The sequence below is a fragment of the Salarias fasciatus genome, chromosome 12 (genome assembly GCF_902148845.1).
Source record: "Salarias fasciatus chromosome 12, fSalaFa1.1, whole genome shotgun sequence".
Classification (NCBI taxonomy): Eukaryota; Metazoa; Chordata; class Actinopteri; order Blenniiformes; family Blenniidae; genus Salarias; species Salarias fasciatus.
In genome coordinates, this window is record NC_043756.1 from 13,165,044 (window position 1) to 13,185,102 (window position 20,059).

At 43.2% G+C, this 20,059-nt stretch overlaps 3 protein-coding genes across 8 annotated transcripts; 1 reads left to right on the forward strand and 2 right to left on the reverse strand.

Moving 5' to 3' along the window:
* Positions 1–965: 965 nt before the first annotated feature.
* drc10 (dynein regulatory complex subunit 10) lies at positions 966–5,348 on the reverse strand. Of its 2 annotated transcripts, XM_030104521.1 has the most exons (7): positions 5,072–5,348; positions 3,953–4,092; positions 2,504–3,089; positions 2,319–2,381; positions 1,768–1,950; positions 1,608–1,679; positions 966–1,518 (listed from the first exon to the last, which is right to left on the reverse strand). In XM_030104521.1, the coding sequence occupies exons 1-7, from the start codon at positions 5,135–5,137 to the stop codon at positions 1,234–1,236; spliced, it is 1,395 nt and encodes a 464-aa protein (XP_029960381.1). In that variant the 5' UTR covers positions 5,138–5,348; the 3' UTR covers positions 966–1,233. The 2 variants fall into 2 exon arrangements, with proteins under 2 accessions (XP_029960381.1, XP_029960382.1); XM_030104522.1 differs by lacking the exons at positions 3,953–4,092; positions 5,072–5,348 and adding an exon at positions 3,624–3,806.
* tpcn1 (two pore segment channel 1) lies at positions 3,907–13,370 on the forward strand. 4 transcript variants are annotated; one of them, XM_030104515.1, is made up of 27 exons: positions 3,907–4,218; positions 4,325–4,519; positions 7,040–7,173; positions 7,435–7,611; positions 7,720–7,833; positions 8,052–8,182; positions 8,487–8,575; positions 8,655–8,689; positions 8,832–8,890; positions 9,045–9,144; positions 9,231–9,347; positions 9,458–9,582; positions 9,662–9,710; positions 9,815–9,878; positions 9,964–10,008; positions 10,092–10,148; positions 10,299–10,352; positions 10,492–10,564; positions 10,781–10,888; positions 10,982–11,143; positions 11,289–11,404; positions 11,619–11,665; positions 11,749–11,817; positions 11,925–12,021; positions 12,173–12,312; positions 12,400–12,480; positions 12,557–13,370. In XM_030104515.1, exons 2-27 carry the CDS (start codon positions 4,429–4,431, stop codon positions 12,692–12,694), a joined length of 2,472 nt encoding a protein of 823 aa, XP_029960375.1. In that variant the 5' UTR covers positions 3,907–4,218; positions 4,325–4,428; the 3' UTR covers positions 12,695–13,370. The 4 variants fall into 4 exon arrangements, with proteins under 4 accessions (XP_029960375.1, XP_029960376.1, XP_029960377.1 ...); XM_030104516.1 differs by having other exon boundaries at positions 4,393–4,519; XM_030104517.1 differs by having other exon boundaries at positions 4,396–4,519.
* slc8b1 (solute carrier family 8 member B1) lies at positions 13,339–19,779 on the reverse strand. 2 transcript variants are annotated; one of them, XM_030104520.1, is made up of 15 exons: positions 19,417–19,779; positions 17,860–18,012; positions 17,111–17,163; positions 16,735–16,792; positions 16,518–16,623; positions 16,265–16,432; positions 15,536–15,649; positions 15,390–15,461; positions 15,175–15,305; positions 14,935–15,076; positions 14,730–14,851; positions 14,386–14,539; positions 14,200–14,280; positions 13,943–14,007; positions 13,339–13,856 (listed from the first exon to the last, which is right to left on the reverse strand). In XM_030104520.1, exons 1-15 carry the CDS (start codon positions 19,573–19,575, stop codon positions 13,668–13,670), a joined length of 1,767 nt encoding a protein of 588 aa, XP_029960380.1. In that variant the 5' UTR covers positions 19,576–19,779; the 3' UTR covers positions 13,339–13,667. The 2 variants fall into 2 exon arrangements, with proteins under 2 accessions (XP_029960380.1, XP_029960379.1); XM_030104519.1 differs by having other exon boundaries at positions 15,390–15,464; positions 19,417–19,778.
* Positions 19,780–20,059: the final 280 nt, after the last annotated feature.

Sequence of the window (20,059 nt, forward strand, 5' to 3'; positions counted from 1 at the left end):
GTGTGGTCAGAGGAACATTATTTTATCTCAGTGGAATCATCAGAGCATTTTGATCTTTAATTTTTTTTTTAATTAACAGTTTTAACACAACAAACATTTCTTTCATCAAGAAAACTCACTCAGTTAGTCTTCCCACCCCACTGGTCTCATCAATGAAAAATAAATGAACTGTGAGTAAATCTAAACTCAGTGTAGCGCACTGCCCCCTTGTGGTCATTTAACGAAACAGCAGTGCATCGTGTTCAGAAGCGTCTCCTGTTTTAAAAGATTTGATTGGTTAAATCTATTTCCACTGGAACGTCACGAGGACCTAAACTGTGCAGATTATTAAACTAATAATAAATATACATTTCATTGTTCATCTAGAACAAGGCCGACAGGGGCGTGGCGCTGTAATTTAAATAAGTCAGTGCATATTCGTTCATTTGTTTTTGTCAATTGCCATTCATTTATCCATCTATCTTTATTAGCTGCATTATTCAACTCAGAGAGCTGAAGCCGTATCAACTGACAGATTCAACCTGAACATGTTAATCACAGAACCAAACCCAAAGAGACAGATTTGCATATTCACATATTATCTTTATGTATAAAAAGGGGCATATTTGCAATTTAAGGTCACCAATTAAATTTCACATTTGTGCTTTTTGATTTTAGGGAGGAGCTAGAACTCCCGTAGAAAACATAAAGAATTAACAGACTGTATTTCTGAGCATCACAACACTGTAACTTTTTAGGCTTGGGTTTGCTCTATTATCAGATTCATTATCGTGACTTTAAAGATCTCTTCAAATTTTTGTAGGTCAAAACTTTTGACCTACAAAAATTTGAAGAGATCTTCAAATTTTCAAGAAAATTTTCAAAAAAAAAATTTTCAAAAAAAAATTTTCAAGAAAAAGTTACTATTACCCTTTTGACTCAAAAGGGTAATAGTAACTTTTTCTTGAAAAAAATTTTTTCTAACAAGATGCAAAACAACAATAGTGAACAAAAATAGTGAAACAGGCTCAATCAAACAATCTCTATAAATTTTACACTTTTTTTTCCAAACTGTAAAACCACTTTGTAGGTCAAAAAGGTAGTAGTAACATTTTTTTGAAAACATTTTTTTCTAACAAGATGCAAAACAACAATAATGAACAAAAATATGAAACAGACTCAATCAAACAATCAGACACCACTTTCGCTGTAGCAGTGGGCCTGTGAATTGCTCTCTGATCTTCTCTTTTCGGTTCATTTAGCCATTTTGCCTTTGCCTTTTTTAGCCTTCTTCTTACTTTTGCCCTTGTTCTTCAGGGCTTTGCGAGTACTGTAACCCCTCCACCAGGCTTGAGCATAAACAGCAGCTTTGGTCTTCAACTCCAGCTCTTTCATATCTTCCTGTCTCTTCTCTTCAGCCAGCCGATGTCGCTCCTGGATCTGGTTGTACTCTTCCTCCAGGTTGGCACAAAGACTTTCTAGCTTCCTTAATTCCTCCTGCTCCTTTTCATAAATCTGCTCGTTTGACTCCAGGGTGGCCTGAGAGAGAAAGAGAGGAGTGTTAAATTGTTGATGGACAGAGAGAAGATCATCACTGGTATTGTGCAGTGGTCTGTTTGAATTGATACCTGACTTTCTTCCATTTCATTGTCAAAATTTTTGAGTAAGGATTCAATTTCCACTTCCACCTGTTCATTTTTCTGCCAAAGAAACAAAATCAAGAGTTGACATGGATTTTGATTGAAACAAACAAACAAAAAAGTCAATACAAGTATGTTCTAAGCATACCTCTTGGAGTGTGCTTTCTGCCTGACTGTTTTCACGCATCAAATTATAGAGCTGAGCATTCAGTCGATCAATTTCCTGTTGCATGCTCATCTGCTTGGTGCTGTGTGTCTTCAGTTGTGGCTGCTTCTGTTCCTGTGAGTCTGTGAGAGGTGAAGTGACATCTCCTCGTCTATCATTCCCTCCCTGATGTTAACAGAAAAAAAAAGAGAGAAAATTAGAGACAGTCAAGAGCAGGGGATATGTTTTTCCTCATACCTGCATCAAATAAAGGAAGATTTAGCTCAGGTTTATAATTGTGTTAAGTTTATGCATGTTTTTAATATTGATATTGACCATAATTCTGATGTACATCACCGCATTTGGGGCCCATTTCAATGGACTGCAATACAAGTAAAGTATAACTGGTGAAGGACGTATGAAGCATGGAGTGCTCTCTCTGCCTGCTTGTTCTCAAGCATCAAATCATCAGGCTGAACATTCAGTTGCTCAATGTCCTGTTGCATGCCAGTCTGCTTGGTACTGTGTGTCTTCAGTTAAGGCTGTTTCTGTACCTGTGAGTCTGTGAGAGGTGAAGTGACATGTCCTCGTGCATCATTCCCTCCCTCAGATGACTGCTGCAAATGGAAAACAATGCAGAAATGGAGAGACATTCAAGAACATGTTTTTTTTCCTCATAGTTGCCTATAATAAAGTAATACTTGAGTGAAAATAATAGTATTAATAATCATTGCCTCACCGTTGTGGCTGGATGAAGTTTTTCTTCTGTTAAAATGATCTGCCTCAGATCATTGGTCAGGGAGGAGAGTGTCGGCAGCTGTGGCTCCTCGCCCAGACTGGCCTGCAACTTTTCCAGCATGTGGCTGTGAAACATCTCCAGGTTTCTAATTAGTATCCCCTCACTCTCGCCTATTTCCATACTTAATAACTCTGCTTTCAAGCCAGAAGCTGTGTCTGGATGGGTTCGGAAATACCTCAGCACATCTCTGGTTGAGTTCTTAATGTCCTTTTCAAGATGAGCCCTTGAGCTTGTCTTTGCTTTTCCAGTTTCCTCCTCTCTTTCTTTTTGTGACTCATGTTCAGCACCTTCTCTCTCTACATTTTCAGCCAATACTTGATGTTTCTTCAGTAACTCTCTCAATTTCTTGTCTGCAGCATTGGACAGGGTGTCTGACTGGAGGACAGCAGGCAGAGCTGCAGCAATCCTCATGTTACTGATGCAGTTTTCCAAGATGCTGGAGATTTGCTGAGCCTCAGGAGAAAGATGAATCTTCTCATTCAGCTGAGCCACTCCGGATTGAGTCTTTGCCCTCGTCATGATGCCACTACAGGGAGGGAAAGAAAAATAGAGTATTTGACTTTTTTATTGTGTTGTAGTTGCAATGTTTTTTCTTTTGTTTCTTTCTTCTTCTTCTACTTCTTCCTTTTTTTATCTAGAACTAGTTTGTTTTACACAAACAGCTGATGTGGTAATGCTTTTTTTCCAAATTGCACGAAAAGCATCGGAAGCATGATTACATAATAACTGTACACACTGAGAAGGGGTGCTTTATTGTATTTTACCCCATTCGCTTTTGGAAAAGCACTGTACTTGACATAAAATTCTAAATTACAAACATATTTTGTGTTGCTTTTCACACATATGCCCCTTGCTTCTTAAATATCTTTTCACACTTGCTGTAGGTAGTCTATATTTTTATTCCATTTTATCTGCGACTACGCGTGAAGAATTATCGCTTAGTTTGATCATTTCGGCTCGCTTAAGAGAGCTCCTGGGAATTTTTCCTGTTTATGATTTGTTGAAATCGCTGTCTCTTGCCATTTTATATCTTAAGTTATCGATCAAAAATACTTCTTACCTGTTGACTTCACGCCGACGGAAGTTTGTGTCGCTCTGTTGCTAGGATACCAGTCAAGCGCGTGACAGCGTCAAGCGACTCGTTCCCGTTGTGTTACATAATGTTAGAAGTTTATGGGCCTGAATATGTAGTTTTATTCTTCTGTTGGATGTGTGAATATATGTCAATTTTTTTGTATTGTCTGTGTTATTGATTTTTTTTTTTAAATAGCATAGGAGAAGGAGAAGGAGGAGGAGGAGGAGTCAACCTGCCGTGAAGCGTTCCAGTGTCGTAAAAGTTTGTTGATCTGTCTGTAGAGCCTTTGTAGTGTCCGTGTCGTATTGAGTTACCTTGGAAAATTGAGAGATCGGTCTGTACAAAAAAACCAGCAGCAGTGCTCGGGCTTGCTGTGAGGACTCGCTCGGCAGATGGACCGCCACCGGGTGTTCCGGATGCCATGATGGATGCGGGCGGACGGTGTCTGTTTAGCCTGAGTGACACCGGGAAGAAGCTGTCATCAACAACTACACGAAAACCAAACCTGCAGCCAGCCACCTCCGTCTCTGCCTCCAACAGATCCCTCCCTGCTACTTCGTGCTGCGCACATTTCCGCCAGGTACATTTAAATCCCTGATTTCACCTCGAGCCGCATCGCAGTAGAAAGTACTCCGGTCACTTAGCTAACAAACATTAACCCTGTCTTCACCCGTCAAAATGTGCAGCCTTCCACAAGTCTGCACACCAGGGTTGATTTAACCAGCAGTTTAGATCGTATTAAGTCCAATCGCAGCAGGATTGAAGGCGTGCTGAAGGCTGCGAGTGTGTTATGGAGTCAGATGACGACGTGCCCCTCATCCTGACCTGGGACGAGGCGAACAGCGGGCTGCTGAGCGAGGAGAGCGACCGAGCAGACGAGAGTGAGTCTCTGCTTCCAGTGTTCACCATGATCATTCACAGCCGGCCTGAGCCGATGGAATGGGATTAAAACTCAGTCTAATTCAACAATCAACTAAAAAACAACAACAACAACAAAAAAACAACCTCAAGATCTAACCTGGAGGTTGTGTTGTATTGTCCAAATATTAGGTTTATTATAAAGACACTACAAGGATATGGACTTCATTCGGTCAAATTAGCGTTTGATTGCTTTTTAGATTAGAAGTTTGAAGGAAACTTTCAACTAAGTTCCTCTCTAAAGCATTTGTTTGTACAGAGAGAAAGATGGATGATGATCTGTTAATATCTGGAAGTTTGATGATCAGAACACAAACATTAATAAAAATTTCATGCAATTATGTTTTCTATTCAATCAAAAGCATACACATCATATTTAGAACATTCAGTCTGATCTCTTTTTGATCATCAACAATTGTTTCCAACATTCATATCTCTCTGAAGCAGCTGCTCATTGATGAACCTGATTACATTTTTTAAATCTTGAATGTATGTGGTTGTAGCAATATACTTACCATAGTTGCTCTGGTGCAGTCTGAAGCAGGTACATGTTGATGGTCAGCTGCATATATGCTGCTCATCAAGGCCCCACTGCTCAAATGGGAGAAAAGGGGCTGTCCGCCGGGCTCAGGAATCACGTGTGTTCACACAGAATGTATGGGTATCCATGCATCCATTCCACATAGTGACCCTGGTGCCTTTGTTTCGCTCACATATAAGCTACAAAATGACCCATCTGAGAAACTGCTGGCTCAGCCGACCGTGCACCCCTCAGCCCCTCCCTGGTGCTCACCGACCACATGTGTGTGTTGTGTGTGTATCTGTCTGCAGCGTGTGTGTGTCTGCTTGCGTGTGTCAGATCACTTTCTCTGGCTCTGGGGCTGAACAGGAAGAGGAGAGGATTTTTTTTTTTTCTTCAGGATATCTGGGAGTGGTGTCCAAGTGGAAAGTATCATGCTGTTCTTGCTGACTGCTGCTGGAGCTTTCTGGAAATAGAGGGAGTTTGAACCTGGACACTGAGGAGGAGGCTGCTCTTATATCACCCCAGTGGCGAGTCACATGCCTGGACAGAGGTCTGCAGTTTAGTTTCATTCCTGGTGATCGGGATCCTTCAGATTCTCAAAACTTGGTGGTCATTTCTTCTGGGAGGAGCCGTCGTGACTAAAGAGTGTGTTTGTGTTCGTGTGGACCTGACCTCACCGTGTTATTGACTGGGAGCTCCAAACATGTCATTGTTCTCAGACAGATGAGGGGTTGGAGTGGCACACAGCAGACACTGAGTGTACTGCTGTCAGGACAACAGGCAGGCTGCCGCGGGACTGGAATCTGATCTCCACTCTTCAGCCTCTATCACGGTGGACAACAAGAAAAAGAAAAATTCTGATTGCATTACAGAGAGTCACTCCGTCTTTAGTGCGCTTAAATCCAGGGAGCAGTGTCTGACGCGGTAACATGTGATTCGCCGTGCGTGGTGGGAGCGTTCATACTCACAGGATTTAAATATTCGGCTGCAGAAAGACACATGAAGGGAAACTTATTCAGGACACAAATTATGAGTAATATTTTTTATATTATCTTCAATGCAGGGCTTAAGAGGATACTTGATTTGTCTGGATTTCTTACAATAACCAAGTGTTATTTGGATTTTGGACATCTGACTGTCTTTTGGAGTCATTCACTTTCTGCCTTCTAACGCAGGATCAATTCCTCTTGTATTTTTTATTTTTTCTTGGTCTGATGTCCACGTCCTGTCTGCCGGTTTCAGGAAGGTGACCTAATAGACGTGATGTGACATTTGTGCAAGTGCAACACTTTGTCATCCACTGGCAGTACTGGTTTCTGAGTTCAGCCTGTCTTACAAAGGCATGAGAATCATTTTCAGTGTCCATATGTGAGTTTCTTTTTACTGTTACTGGTGGCTTCATCATTTTGGAGACTCTTTTTTTTTCCTAAAGAAGCAATTGCTTGTCCGAGACGTTCGTATCTGGATTGTTGATTCTCATGAACTGTTATTTTGTCTGCTTTAAATCTCTGATTTACTCCTGGATCTGTGAGGATTTTAACTGGACTCCGTACGTGACTATTTCTGGGGTTTGCGTCCGGCCTGAGAGGAATGCTCAACCACCTTATCTCCAGATGTGTGTGAACGCTGGAGGAAGAAACGCGTAATATGAATGATGCACACATGCACTCTGCTGCCGTACAGCTTAGGGAGGTCAACACATTCGCATAGCTGAGGCACACAAAGAAATCCAAAGGATCAATGGCGTGCTTATGTGGACGGGCGCCTGGTTTAAGTGAAGACCAGTGCCGCAATGAGATTCCAGTAGTGACCTCCTCATATGCCTCACAGTTAGAACTGCACTGCATTGGTAGGTACATGCCCCGTCTGTGTATTATTTCTGTGAGAAGGCTTGACTGCAAAAAAAAAAAAAAAATAAGCGTTTCATCAACAAACTGACGCTAAATGTGTGTTCTTCCAGATGGAGGAGGCAATTACGACATAGTAAACAACGCAGTAATCGCAACATCAGGCCCACAAAACTACAGAGGCCACAATGTGTCGCTGCGACAAAGCTGGGAGATGAACTACCAGGAAGCAGCTATCTACCTGCAGGTATTTATAGAGCAGTGTTCGGCTTGTCAACACGCATTCACGTGATTATATCATTGTTTTATTACACTCTGCGTAATTTACTACGGGATATTAAACGTTGTACTTTGCCCATTGGTAGCGATCACATTGCGAGCAGCTGCGGGAGTCTGAACGTAAAGTAAAGATGTACAAATATGAAATTGTCCTCTCATACCTAGAGCAGCAGAGACCATGTCAGTACAATGTACGACTTCTGTCGCTCACCTGCATCTTCATGTCCAGGAAGGGGAGAACAATGACAAGTTCTTCACTCACCCCCGAAACCCCAAAGCCCTGGCAGCGTACCTGTTCGCCCACAACCACCTGTTCTACATGATGGAGCTGCTGACGGGCCTGCTGCTGATGATGCTGTCGCTGTGTGAGGCTCCGGCCGTGCCCTCGCTGCGCCTGGATGTCTACGTGAGTCGACATATTATGCACCATGCTTGTATGAATACATTGTTACGCACCCAGTTCTTGGTTATAAAAGGGGGTATAAACAAAAAACAACAATACATTCTTCTGCAGGTCCACGCCACGCTGGAGCTGCTGGCTTTGGTTATGGTCGCTTTTGAGCTTTGCATGAAACTCCGCTGGTTAGGCTTCCACACCTTCATACGACACAAGAGAACCATGGTGAAGGTAACATGGAGAATCCTCTTTGAATACATCGAACTGTTTGCCAATATCCCTGAAGTTACTCAGATTTTTCTCTCCTTGAGTCAGTAGTAAAGATGTTCCCTAAAATATCCTTCACTGTGATACTGACAAATTGCATCCACCATACGTTAGAACCATCGCAGTGAGGATAAGAGTGCTTACTATTAATGTTGTTCATGCTTGCTGATCTCTTTGTGCAGACTTGTGTGTTGCTGCTACAGTTCGTGGAGGCCATAGTGGTTCTGATCAGACAGACCTCTCATGTACGAGTGACCAGAGCCCTCAGACCCATCTTCCTGGTGGACTGCAGATACTGCGGAGCTGTCCGCAGGTACGCAATTCTCCAGCACACACCACAAAGTGTTCAGCTTTCTAAAAATTACAGGATTTATTGTCCACAACTCATTTTTCTGCAGACTAGAAAATACTAAAAAAAAAAAAAAAAAAAAAAAAGATTCTTCTTGTAAGACGTCACCGAGGTGTTTTTATACAGAGCTGCTGGGATTCATCCGCATCATCTGACATTTAGGTTTTCCATAGAAGCGACAGAAGATAACATGAAGTGCAACAAATTGTTTTATGACTTTATTTTCCTATCTGTTGTTGACACTGACGAAGCTCTTCTGCCCAATTAGAAACCTACGTCAGATCTTCCAGTCTCTCCCTCCTTTTATTGATATCCTCCTGCTGCTGCTTTTCTTCATGGTCATATTTGCTATTTTGGGTAAGAAACCTGCTGAAATAACCAAATAAACACTCGCATTTCTATTGCTTGTGTTTGATTCATCATTTGTTTTCTCCAGGTTTCTGCCTCTTCTCTCCAAACACCGTTGACCCGGTGAGTTTCATCAGTCTGCCTGTTTGAGTTATGAAAGATTTCTCGTGGTTTTTCCCTCTAAGAGGCAGCTCTGGGACTGTCTGCCTGTCTGTGCGTGCGTGCGTGTGGTCGGACTGTCTCAAGCGCTGTTCTCTGCCCACAGTACTTCAACACTCTGGAGAACAGCCTCGTCAGCCTGTTTGTGCTGCTGACCACAGCAAAGTAAGCCGCGCTGTACTCCGGGTCCTGTTTACTTATCATGACATACATGACATGCGAGCAGATGTTCCTGCTGCTGAGCGGATCCCTCGTGCTCTCGTCACACCGTGCGTGTTTGGGCTGGCTCGGTCCGCTCATGCACATGTTTTTCTTGCAGTTTCCCCGATGTGATGATGCCGGCGTACTCCAAGAACCGATGGTCCTGCGTTTTCTTTATCGTTTATCTCTCCATAGAGCTCTACTTCGTCATGAACCTGGTACATGTCGCTTTTTTTGTTCATCATGTCAGCAGTTTTTTTTTAAACTCAACATAATCTCTGTGGTTCTCGCCATCTCTCTCTAGCTCTTGGCGGTGGTGTTTGATACATTCAACGACGTTGAAAAGATGAAGTTTAAATCTCTTCTGCTTCACAAACGCTCGGCCATCGATCACGCTTTTCAGCTGCTTGTTAGTCGGCAGGTATGGCTGTTAGACTTTGCGCGAGCCGAATTTTATTGAGCAGTCTCGGACACCATGAGGTTTTTTTAATTCTTGCACTCTCACATTTGGTGCTTTCATTCTCCTTCCAGAGGCCAATGGGTGTGTCACTGAAACAGTTTGATGGTCTGATGCGATTTTACAGACCGCGAATGTCTGCAAGAGACCGCTTTCTCACATACAAGGCTCTCAACACATCAGGAGCTCCGATGCTCAGGTATCGCTTTATCACGTCGATTACAGTCACTGTCGTGTTTTCACGCTCTGTAATTCATCTGGGGTTTGCTTCATTACAGTCTGCAGGACTTTTATAAATTCTATGAAGTGACTGGCCTCAAGTGGAAGGTAACTTGCCCCACATTTGAACTGTGCAGCTAAATTTAATTTTTACTTTATGATGTTTTGTCTAATGGTATTAAACGATTACCTTGAATGTGTGTGTTGCTAAGGCACGGCGTAGCGGAGAGCATTGGTTCGATGACCTTCCACACACAACCTTCCTCATTTTCAAAGGCAAGTTCTCTGTTTTTATTCTTCCCTCGATGAAGCGATCCGTCTCATTTCTTCATTCTCGGTGCCTTTGTCTCTGTTTCGACAGGCATCAACTTGCTTGTGAAGTCAAAGGCCTTCCAATATGCCATGTGTAAGTTTAGTCCTTAAAAAAAATCCCCTGCTGCCTCTGGAGATACCGAGCAAACTGTCGTCATTATTTTCTTGTGGCTACAGATGTTGTGGTGGCCATCAATGGCGTATGGATCCTCGTGGAGACGTACACACTCAACAGTAAGACTGAAAAACACATCAGTTGGGTTGTCAGGTCTTGACTATGGATGAGGAAACTCCTGCCAGTGTTTATCTTCACTGTAATGTGTTTACCACTAAGCTTTGACTGCAATGATTTAGAAAATCAGATATTGCCTTCTCCCCCTGCAGGTGGATTTTCCTGGTCCAGATTTGTTCCTTGGAGTTACATTGTTTTTCTGACCAGTGAGTAAAGAGCAGACGTTCTCACACTGACACTGAGAATCAATCTATGTGTGCTGTAGAACTAATCCTGGAGGCCAACTGAAGTTGTTTCTATTCACTCACACTAACTCTAACTCGGCTCCTGTCCTTCCACTTTCAGTTTATGGCGTAGAGGTGTTATTAAAAATATCAGGTTTGGGGCCCATGGCTTATTTCAGCTCTGGCTGGAATCTGTGAGTAACACTTGATTTTTATTTTTGACTAATTAAAACCTAATGTGGAGTTCAGTAAATACACTAATAAAAAAAATCCATAAACATTATTTTAATAATATTCCTTTTTGGTGGTTTATTGTACCAAAATGGCAAAAAATATGAATATACTTTTTTTCCTCAAATTCGGATTATTCAAGCAAAGCGTGTTAATGGCGACTCTGTTGCTTCCTTCAGGTTTGACTTCTCTGTGACGGTGTTTGCCTTCCTGGGCCTCATTGCTCTCGCCTTCGACATGGAGCCCTTCTACTTCATCGTCGTTCTCAGACCTTTTCAGTTGCTACGGTGCGCTGCTGACAACTCCTTTCATGATCCGACTGTAGATGCACGGCCGTATGACAGTGTTTGTATCTTCACATTTCACACCGTGCTCCACAGGTTGTTTAAGATCAAGCAGAGGTATCGTAACGTGCTGGACACCATGTTCGAGCTCTTTCCCAGGATGGCAAGTCTGGGACTGACCTTGATCATCTTCTACTATTCATTTGCTATCGTGGGAATGGAATTCTTTGCAGATGTTGTTTACCCAAACTGCTGCAAGTGAGTGTCTGCGTCATTTGTTGTAATTAGAAAGTTACTGTCAAGTTTTCAAAGTCACGTTCTCTGTATTCTCCTGGACAGGATTTGATGACTTTGGTTCATTTTTATCACACGTTCTTTCTGTGTCTGTTTTATTTTTTCGTAGCACCAGCACAGTGGCCGACTCCTACAGACAGATCAACATCACAAATGGCAACAAGACCGTTCTGGAAGAAGGCTACTATTATCTCAATAACTTCAACAACATTCTCGCCAGCTTTGGTAATTTTTTCATTTTATTCAATACTGGAAATTGTTCGTAGTTTTGTCAACGTCTTCAAATGAAAGAGACCAAAACCAGCTGAGAGTTACCTCCTCTGTCAGTATTAGTTCTTTTTCCTTGTTTGGGTGAAAAGATGGTGCTTTGTCACTTTAGGCTTGTAAATTAGACACAGTTTTGGAAATATCCAAATGTTGTCACTCTTTATCTTTTCAGTGACTTTGTTTGAGTTGACCGTGGTCAACAACTGGTACATCACTATGGTGAGATCGACTCATTCCCTGCAGTCGGATCGCTGATCGATGGGTGTGGTGTTTTGACAGCTGCTCTGTTTATTCTCTCACAGGAAGGAGTGACGTCGATGACGAGCCACTGGAGCCGCCTGTACTTCATGACCTTTTACATCGTCACCATGGTGAAGCTTTTGGAGTGTTTAAGTGCAGCATCCTCCATTTAAATGCGCATTATTTGAGGAATCGGTATATTGTGTGTGACCGTGCATGTGTGGGATGTCTCTTTCAGGTGGTGATGACCATCATTGTGGCGTTCATTCTGGATGCGTTTGTGTTCCGTATGAACTACAGCCGCAAGAACCGAGAACCACTCGACAATCCGGAGGGTGGGTGTGCGCACTTTGATCACCTTAAGGTCCTGTGCTGCATTCAGGGAACAAACACTTGTCCTCATTAGTATGTGCAGTATTTCCAAAGATATCTGTGAAGTAAAAACTTAATTCCCTGTTTTTAACTTTTCCTTTGTGTGATCCATAGATGAGAACGGGATCGTGTTTGAAGTGGAGGTCGGTCGTGATGAAGTCCTGGCCGCTCTGGAGCTGTACAGACAGATCTGCCCGGCGCTGTCCTCCCTCAGCTCTCTACAGGGAGTCCTACAAGCTATGGACAGGAGTGGGGTGAGAGCGCACACTTTAAACTCTTCATTCTCTCCTCTTCTCGTGAAATCCATTAACCAGCTCTTCCTCCGGTTTTTTTCTGGACAGCACTCGTCTCTGGTGTACCTCGGCCGCAGGTCAAGGACGAAGAGTGACCTCAGTATGAAAATGTACGAGGAGGAGATACAGGTGAGAAACAGAGGAAATCCTGGCCGCCAGGACACGAGCCGGACCGCACTGACCTCTTGTTTCTGGTTTCCTTCAGGAGTGGTATGCAGAGTATTCGAGGGAAAACCTTCCTCAGCCAGACCAAAGCCTGGGACGGGATGCGGACAGTCCCGTTTCTGTCCCTTCACCCGAGCCTCAGCTCAACTCGCAGACTGGACCGCACAGCATCAACTGATGCGCGGCGTGCCAGCGGTACCTTCACATCTTCACCTCAGTGTTAATTCTTCTTAACTTCCTCGATCACTCCGAGCGTGCTCCAGTTCTTAAAACACCTACCATCTGTCAGTGTAACGCGAGTTTGGGCCCTCTTGGACTGACGAGTGATGAAGACGAGTTCGGCAGTACGGGACTGCTGCTCAGTTTGGGAGCGTTGAGCGTTGCCCTCACATTTTTAAAAGACTGCGGCAGATGCTTCCAGGAAGCCCGACGACCACAGTACGTTTGTGTATGTATACTACTGTCAGCCTTTTGTGCCCTTGTGTAAAATCATGTAGTACCTAAAACCCGATGCCTTAGTATAACGGCTCCTCTGATCATTATTAACACCACCGCCACAGTTTTTTTTTTTTTAAAAGACCAAAACACTCACGACTCCTTTTAGCTCGACCAGAAAATGGCAAACACTTCCTCTTAACCACTGTCACTCGAGATAGTTTACTTTTATATAACTTCTAATTCTTTAATGTATTTGGTTTAATTAATGAGGGATTTTAATAAACTGCTCAAACTCAAGCCTATTTTATGGGTAGCTGTACTTATTACACTTCTTCTTTTGATCAAGTGAGAAAATGTGATTTATAAAAAAGAAAAAAAAAAAAATACCAAACCAGCTTTTTTAATCCCAATCAGTAGCTTACAACAAAGTCATCAACAGTTTAGATTTACGATACACAGTTAATTCATAAAGAGTTAAATAAATTTTAACATCCTGTGTTGTCTCTCTGGACTCAAGTCAGAGCTCAAGAAGTGCATCCAAGTCTCGTCACACGAGACGCCGAACGAAGGCACAGTGATCTGTTTGAGCCATCCCTGAGCTGTCTCCGGCTCCCTGCAGGGCCGGCAGTGGGCAGCAAACAGGTGCATTGATTGTTGGTAAAGGATAACATGACAGCCTCTGCTCCAGTGGTCCGTTCTCACGTCGCGTCTGCTCATATGGGGAGCTTGTTAAACTCTGCGAGCAGTGCAACAACGAGGAAGGCGACGTAAAAAACGAGGAGGAAGATCCCGTAGGGGCGGCCCAGGCGGAAGCGGCACAGAGGCACCGTGATGAAGGAGACGACCAGAGACAAACCCAGAGATCCCGCAAGAATCCACGTCAGCACGCCCTCGGATTCAAACTGAGGGGGGAAAAAAAAGACAAAGATGCATTGTCACTGCAAGGTCTATGTTAACGTTTATCTGTCGGCACTGGATTTGAGAGTACCTGTACATCTACTTTTGTTTTCATCATCTGCACCAGACATCCCAAACCCACACCAAACAGCATGTCTGAAGGAGGTACGGTCAAGGAAAGACTCAACAACTAGCAGCCTGTGTCAAACCCCGATGCTGCAGAGTCGTCACACCTGTCCTGCAAGATGCTTTTTTCTGTTAAAAGGAAGTTTTTCCCCTCATCAGAGTGGACTGTGCTCTTATCTAGATTTATTTGGATTGCCAAGACTTAAAATCAGGTCAGGATACTGAAAATGATGCCTCCAAAACAGGCAGCTATCGCCATTCTTGGGTAACCCTGCCGGGCGAGAGTGATGTCGGAGAAACAATCTGGATCAAAAGAGAGAGAAAAGAACAATCATTCATCATACAATATAAAATTTAGGTATGTGATTTCAATGTGCGGACAAAAAAAAAAAAAAAGTTTAGCATCACCTCCTATGCTGTTTCCCCACGCGAGCAGCGTTAACCCCAGCACCGTGTTGCTGAGACTCAGCACCACTCCGAGCATGTGCAGGAGGCTGACCACTTCAGAGGCCGCTGCGCTGATCAACACTGCGCTGACCACAAATCCCACAAGGGCGAAGAACTGGACGACAAACATGACATTAAAATAAGTAATAAAAAAAAATCTGAATAGCACATGTGCATGAAATTGAACAAACTTGATTATAATGCCCAAACAAAAAAAGTTAAGTTCAGCCACACCTGCCAGCAAACTTGTGTTTTCCCGCATATTTGAGACATCTGTTCATTTTTTTCATCCCACACACACTTACTGGATGATATTTAGGAGGACAGTCGTTGGTGGTTGTGAAGAAGACGATAGCAGAGAAGAAGAATCCCAGCAGGAGGACCAGCAGCCAGAGGGGAAACTCCCCTTGGATCATGTGTTTCCCGTCTGGATAGTTCAAGAAAAACATCATAACATATTGAAAACTGATCACTGCTTCAGTATTTCACCATGAAACGTGATGCACTCACACTGTCCAGACTGGAAGGCCAGCACACACACCAGCGGAGCTGTGATCAGCTGGATGCAGTTTAATGGCCGCCTCCAGTTGCGGTCCTCCTTGTCAGGGTCGACTACGGGGATGCAAAGCAGCAGCAGCACCTCCACTGGGATCTAATGGAAGGGTGGCAGAAAACATGAGATGGTTCACATTAAGAGAAGAGTTTTATTTGGGGATTTTCAATTTGTCTGTAATGCAAGTCCTCACACACCTTGAGTACTTTAAACACTTTCCAGTTCCAAGGTTTCCTTCTCCACTGTCTGCTGTCCACTGGGTTCAGAGACCTCAGAAGGATCTGAACTGTGGACTCTGAGGACGTCAGAAGCGGCGTGTACTCCGACTCTGCAGCGCACACATACGTGCCTGTTAATATGGTCCCGACTGAGCAGAATACACAACGCTGGTGGCAATCGAAATGTTTCTTACCGTACTCCTGCAGCAGACTTGCAGGCAGGAACCCGGGAACATCATCGTCATCATCATCCGACGAATGAAACTCTGCTGCAATGAAAGAAATATGGGATGATTCAAACGCTGGGGGCTTGTTTTACTTGTTAACATGTGTATCTCACCTGGAACATGTGTATTGTTTTGTATGCTTGTGTTCAGGGAATGCTTCTGCCTGTTGTAGATGTAGGCGCTGACGATAACGGTCACTACGTACAACACGTACAGCCCCAGGTAGCCTGGAAAAAGAAGACGATGCCAAGTCAGATCTTAGGGTAGAATCTCTTTACTAACTTCATGGGGCAGTGTGCGGTTTGAGAGAGGGTGGGGAATGTGAACACATTCCAATCCTCTGCAGCTCAGACTCATAACACTCCATTCTTTTCACTTTTTGTGTTATACTTTGGTTTTTAGCACCTTACATACATTTTTTTATGTACCATGCATCAGTCTGACTCCTCAATCAAAGCATTTTAGCCAACATACATGTCCATCAATCCATCTTCTATACCCTTTATATCCTGTGTGGTGTGTGAGGACAGCATACACCCTTTTACACTGAAAACAACCTGTTCCACAGCTTTGAATTTCATTAAAGGTTAACCAGTTAGATTCCTGGTTGTCATCCAAAATACACTTGGTAAAACTGTAACATGTTCAACAGCTTTTTCTTTTTCTTTTAATCACATTAACCATCAAAGAAGAAGTGTAAGTAACAGATATATGCAAGCTTGCAAGCTGGGACTCAGAAGGGGAAGATACAATTTTAGTCTTAAAAGTGTGATAGGAAGCGGCCATTTCTGCAGATGTGTGTGTGTGTGTGTGTGTGTGTGTGTGTGTGTGTGTGTGTGTACCCAGTGTTTCTCCAAGCGTTGTGGTTCCTCTGTACAGCATAATAAAAGTCCAATACACTGCAACCATGTAGAAGATGACGTCTCGGAGAAACGGACGTGAAGCAACATCGAAAGGTTTGAACAGAGCGACATTCCCCGCAACTACTGTAGTGACAAATATACCAGCGCCTGAAAAACAGGAATCAGACTCTTTAGGGCTCACTTTGCGTTTCCACCTCCCACGGTGTTTCTCAGAGACAAAGTTTATGCCTACCAAACAGAGCTCCGACAGCCATCCCGGCCGTGTGTGGGTGGGAAAATGCCGCCATGGCGCTGAAGATGTCAGGAGCTCCATTTCCAAGGGCCAGAAAAGTTACACCCTGAGCACCAACAGTCAAGGAAACCATTACTCATAGATGCTTACAATTCAACCACAATGAAGAAAGAGCCAGAGCTCTGGGTGGTGCTGAGAGGACAGAGGGAAGGGATACAGCCACGTTGTGGGTGAGATGCAGACTGCAGGATATGGCCGACAGGTTGGGGCAGAAACTGTGGAAAGAAATTCAAGAGACATGTAAACAGTAGTTAAAAAAAACCCTCATATTAAGTCTCATGGTGAGTGAGTGAGTGAGTGAGAGTGCAGCAGAATTACAGAACAAACTGCTTCCTTTGAGGGAATCTCACAAATCTAGTGGAACAACTATAACACACCAGTCATGTGACTCATTCATGTGACTGTTCAACAGATCATACTTCAGTGTATGTGTGTGTGGGTGTGTGTGTGTAGTCAATCAGTGTGGACAGTTTCACTTTTCACAGCTGCTATAATGGGCTCATGCTGTAAATGGCAACGTGAGGGACACTTACAACTTGGAAGCAGTCAGTCCCAGAATGACGAACAGAAAGAGCAGCCAAATAATCTGTAGAGAGACGGGGGAAAAAACAAACACACCATTACTGCCGCGGTCTGTCAGACTCAGGCAAATGTTCTACAAACAAGAATCAGGGTGAATGCATTCATTCAGATTACAGAGCTGTGTTTAACTACAATAGTCTCATTGTTCAGAAAACTGTAGTAGAATTCATACATTTTTCCAAACACACTGATTCTCATGACTTTTTCTGACGTTTATTATGTGACATTGTTTTTATTTCTGCTTTCTTGTTCAGTCTAGATTGAATTTTTTTTAAATGTTCCTTATATTCACTGCTTTATCTGTTTCCGTCCATAGTTTTTGATAGATGCATTTTTATTTTCCGCTGCATTTTGTGATTCTGTAAAACAGTTTTTCGTAACTCCTACAGTAATATCAATAAGGAACTTAGTTTCTGTAGTTCCCATCATCATTACACTGCCACCAGTGTTGTTTTTTTTAATCAGTGCGTGTTGCCCCGGTCAGCCAAGTTGCTTCTGCTTCACAGAGAGGAACTGATTAACAAAAACCATCATGAAGATCATGATGATAAATAGTGAAAGCGTGCGTTTACTTCCTGTTTCTACCACAGTGAAGTTACTTCTTAAGATCGGCTGGAGCTGCACTGCAGATGTGAAGAGCAGCATGTCACGGTGGGATCTCACACACACACACAAATACACAGTGACACACAGCACTTACACAGAGGGTGATGGTGAGAGGAGTGAGGTAGGGCGGCAGCAGACAGAAGGCCACATCAAGGTAGTTGATGAAGCCGTCTCCCATGTCACAGTCAGGTGTGTTCCTCACAAATGTACAGCGCTCTGCAGCTGTGTGATTCATCACAAGGTCGCACTATACACGCACACACAAACACACAAGGTAAGTTAGATACAGACAGTGTCCACCACAATGTGTTCCATTTCTTATCAACTGTGTTTCTCCTTCCATTTCTTCTGTTGAATGTTTGATTGTGACGTCAAAAGTATTGAGCAACACGTTTCTGTTGTGGTTTCGCGTGTGAAAACATGAAGCCTGCAGGTCACATGCTGAAAACTGCCCTCCGTGGTGTGTGTATGTCGACCAGCACAAGGCTTCAGATAAGAGAAAAGTTAAACATGACTCTATCTGCATATCTTTCCATGTTAGTGGGCTTCTGTAAAGCTCTAAAAGTTTAAAGTGCAACATACTAAGAGCTGTGGTACAGAAGAAATATTTCTTCTGTCCACCAACAGCAAAAACAATAAACCGTAACTCTGCTGTAAATCATTATTTTGTGTGTTTATATTAAACATAATGGAATAAAGACAACACCAGCAATATAGCCAGTTAAAAAAAAAAAACATTCATTGCAATATTTAAATAGTGGAGTGTTTTTTTTTTTTTTTTTTTGGGGGGGGGGGTTTAATAAAGTAACTGGATTGTTAAATAACTTGATTGAATTAATTTCATTCATCAGTCTTTTTCAGCTGTTGTAGCACGGCCAGACACACACACATATATTCACATTTCCTAACTTCAACTTTCCGTCTAAACATTTGTGGTTTAAAAACAGAAAGCACATAAAATAATCTACTCAGCTGACTTTGTAGTTGGAGTGGTTTATTTGTTCAGGATTAATTATCTCTGAAGGTAATCAGATGACTGCAACACACCCCATCACACACACCTGTGAGGATGCTTAGTACACAGGGAAATGTATGACCGGGTTATTTCCTCAAAGAGTGCCAGGAGAGGAAGTAAACAATTCACAACACAATAAACCCTAAAAACATTTAAAATAAAAAGAATAATATAATTATATTTGAGTATTTGAAATCTAATTAGTACTATTTTACAATATGGTGTCATTCATACTAAAGTCAAATTCAACAAATGGAATTTCTTACTTGTAAATCATTCATTCATTATTGGATAGTTGATCATATATTTTTCACGACTGAGGAATGTAAAATAAACAGAGTAACTGCCATTATACATGTTAAGCCAGTGACTTTTAAGACGAATACTTGAGACTTTTTTTCCCGCTGAACAGATTTGCTGGATAAATACTTCTTTTCTGTTCGTATCTTTTAGTAAATGCAAGAAACTGAATGTCGGACTGTCACATGCAGACATCACCTGTGTACCTGTGCTTGGAGACACCCTGTCATGTGAGCAGATCAGCGCAAACACCTCAAACTTCATGTGAGGAGAGGAGAAACCACCTGACAGCCTGCTCACCTTCGACCGTCCAGCACACCTCTCAGCCTCACCCACCTCGTCGTTGTTGCTGTCGACTTCACGCAGCATGTTTGATGTGGTTTCTGAGCTTTTTCCTGGTAATCCGTCCGCAGGCAGGACCTGGGAGCCTGAAGTGACCTGCTGGTGACACGAAGCCACCAGCAGCAGCAGTGACAGCAGGACGCTGACAGACATGATTCCCTTTTAAATCATCCGGGAGCCGAGTCCATGGTGTGCTGCGTTCACAGCCCCGCGGCTGCTCCGTGTCGTCCCAGACCCCGCTTCTGTCAGCGCAGCCAACCCCGGAAAGAAAACACCAAACGGAGCTCACATACCGCTGTTTCTCTTCGTCTGTAACCCTCCACACAGTAAACAGTTGGAGCCAAGTACTTGAACACTGTGTACAGTCCCACCAGAGCCCGCCCACTGCTGGAGACTGCGGGAATTACGACGACGCTGATCACCTATGAACGTCACACACACCGGCCAATCAGAGCACGGCTCATCTCCCGCGCAGTTTGAATGCCGCTCCTGAGCTCGTGACGGTCAGTGGAGGATAGAGCTTGCTTTGGCTCAAGACAGACTCATGACGGCTCACAATAAATGAACTGTAATCCTCTCGTAAATCCGGGGTTAACATAAAAGAATAACTCTTATGCTGGTCAGAGGCTTTCAATTT

What these genes read in the sequence shown, in the direction of transcription:
- drc10 (XM_030104521.1), bottom strand. Translation starts at nt 5,137, where the DNA reads ATGAGCAGCATATATGCAGCTGACCATCAACATGTACCTGCTTCAGAC. An exon ending in CGATCTCTCAATTTTCCAAG is followed by an intron (nt 3,090 to 3,952) that starts GTAACTCAATAC and finishes CCCTCCCTGTAG; the next exon opens with TGGCATCATGACGAGGGCAA. An exon ending in ATGAAATGGAAGAAAGTCAG is followed by an intron (nt 1,519 to 1,607) that starts GTATCAATTCAA and finishes TTTCTCTCTCAG; the next exon opens with GCCACCCTGGAGTCAAACGA.
- tpcn1 (XM_030104513.1), top strand. Translation starts at nt 6,820, where the DNA reads ATGGCGTGCTTATGTGGACGGGCGCCTGGTTTAAGTGAAGACCAGTGC. An exon ending in GTTTACCCAAACTGCTGCAA is followed by an intron (nt 11,144 to 11,288) that starts GTGAGTGTCTGC and finishes ATTTTTTCGTAG; the next exon opens with CACCAGCACAGTGGCCGACT. An exon ending in AAGCTATGGACAGGAGTGGG is followed by an intron (nt 12,313 to 12,399) that starts GTGAGAGCGCAC and finishes TTTTCTGGACAG; the next exon opens with CACTCGTCTCTGGTGTACCT.
- slc8b1 (XM_030104519.1), bottom strand. Translation starts at nt 19,575, where the DNA reads ATGTCTGTCAGCGTCCTGCTGTCACTGCTGCTGCTGGTGGCTTCGTGT. An exon ending in TCGACAGCAACAACGACGAG is followed by an intron (nt 18,013 to 19,416) that starts GTGGGTGAGGCT and finishes GTGCGTGTATAG; the next exon opens with TGCGACCTTGTGATGAATCA. An exon ending in CTCTCACCATCACCCTCTGT is followed by an intron (nt 17,164 to 17,859) that starts GTAAGTGCTGTG and finishes GTCTCTCTACAG; the next exon opens with ATTATTTGGCTGCTCTTTCT.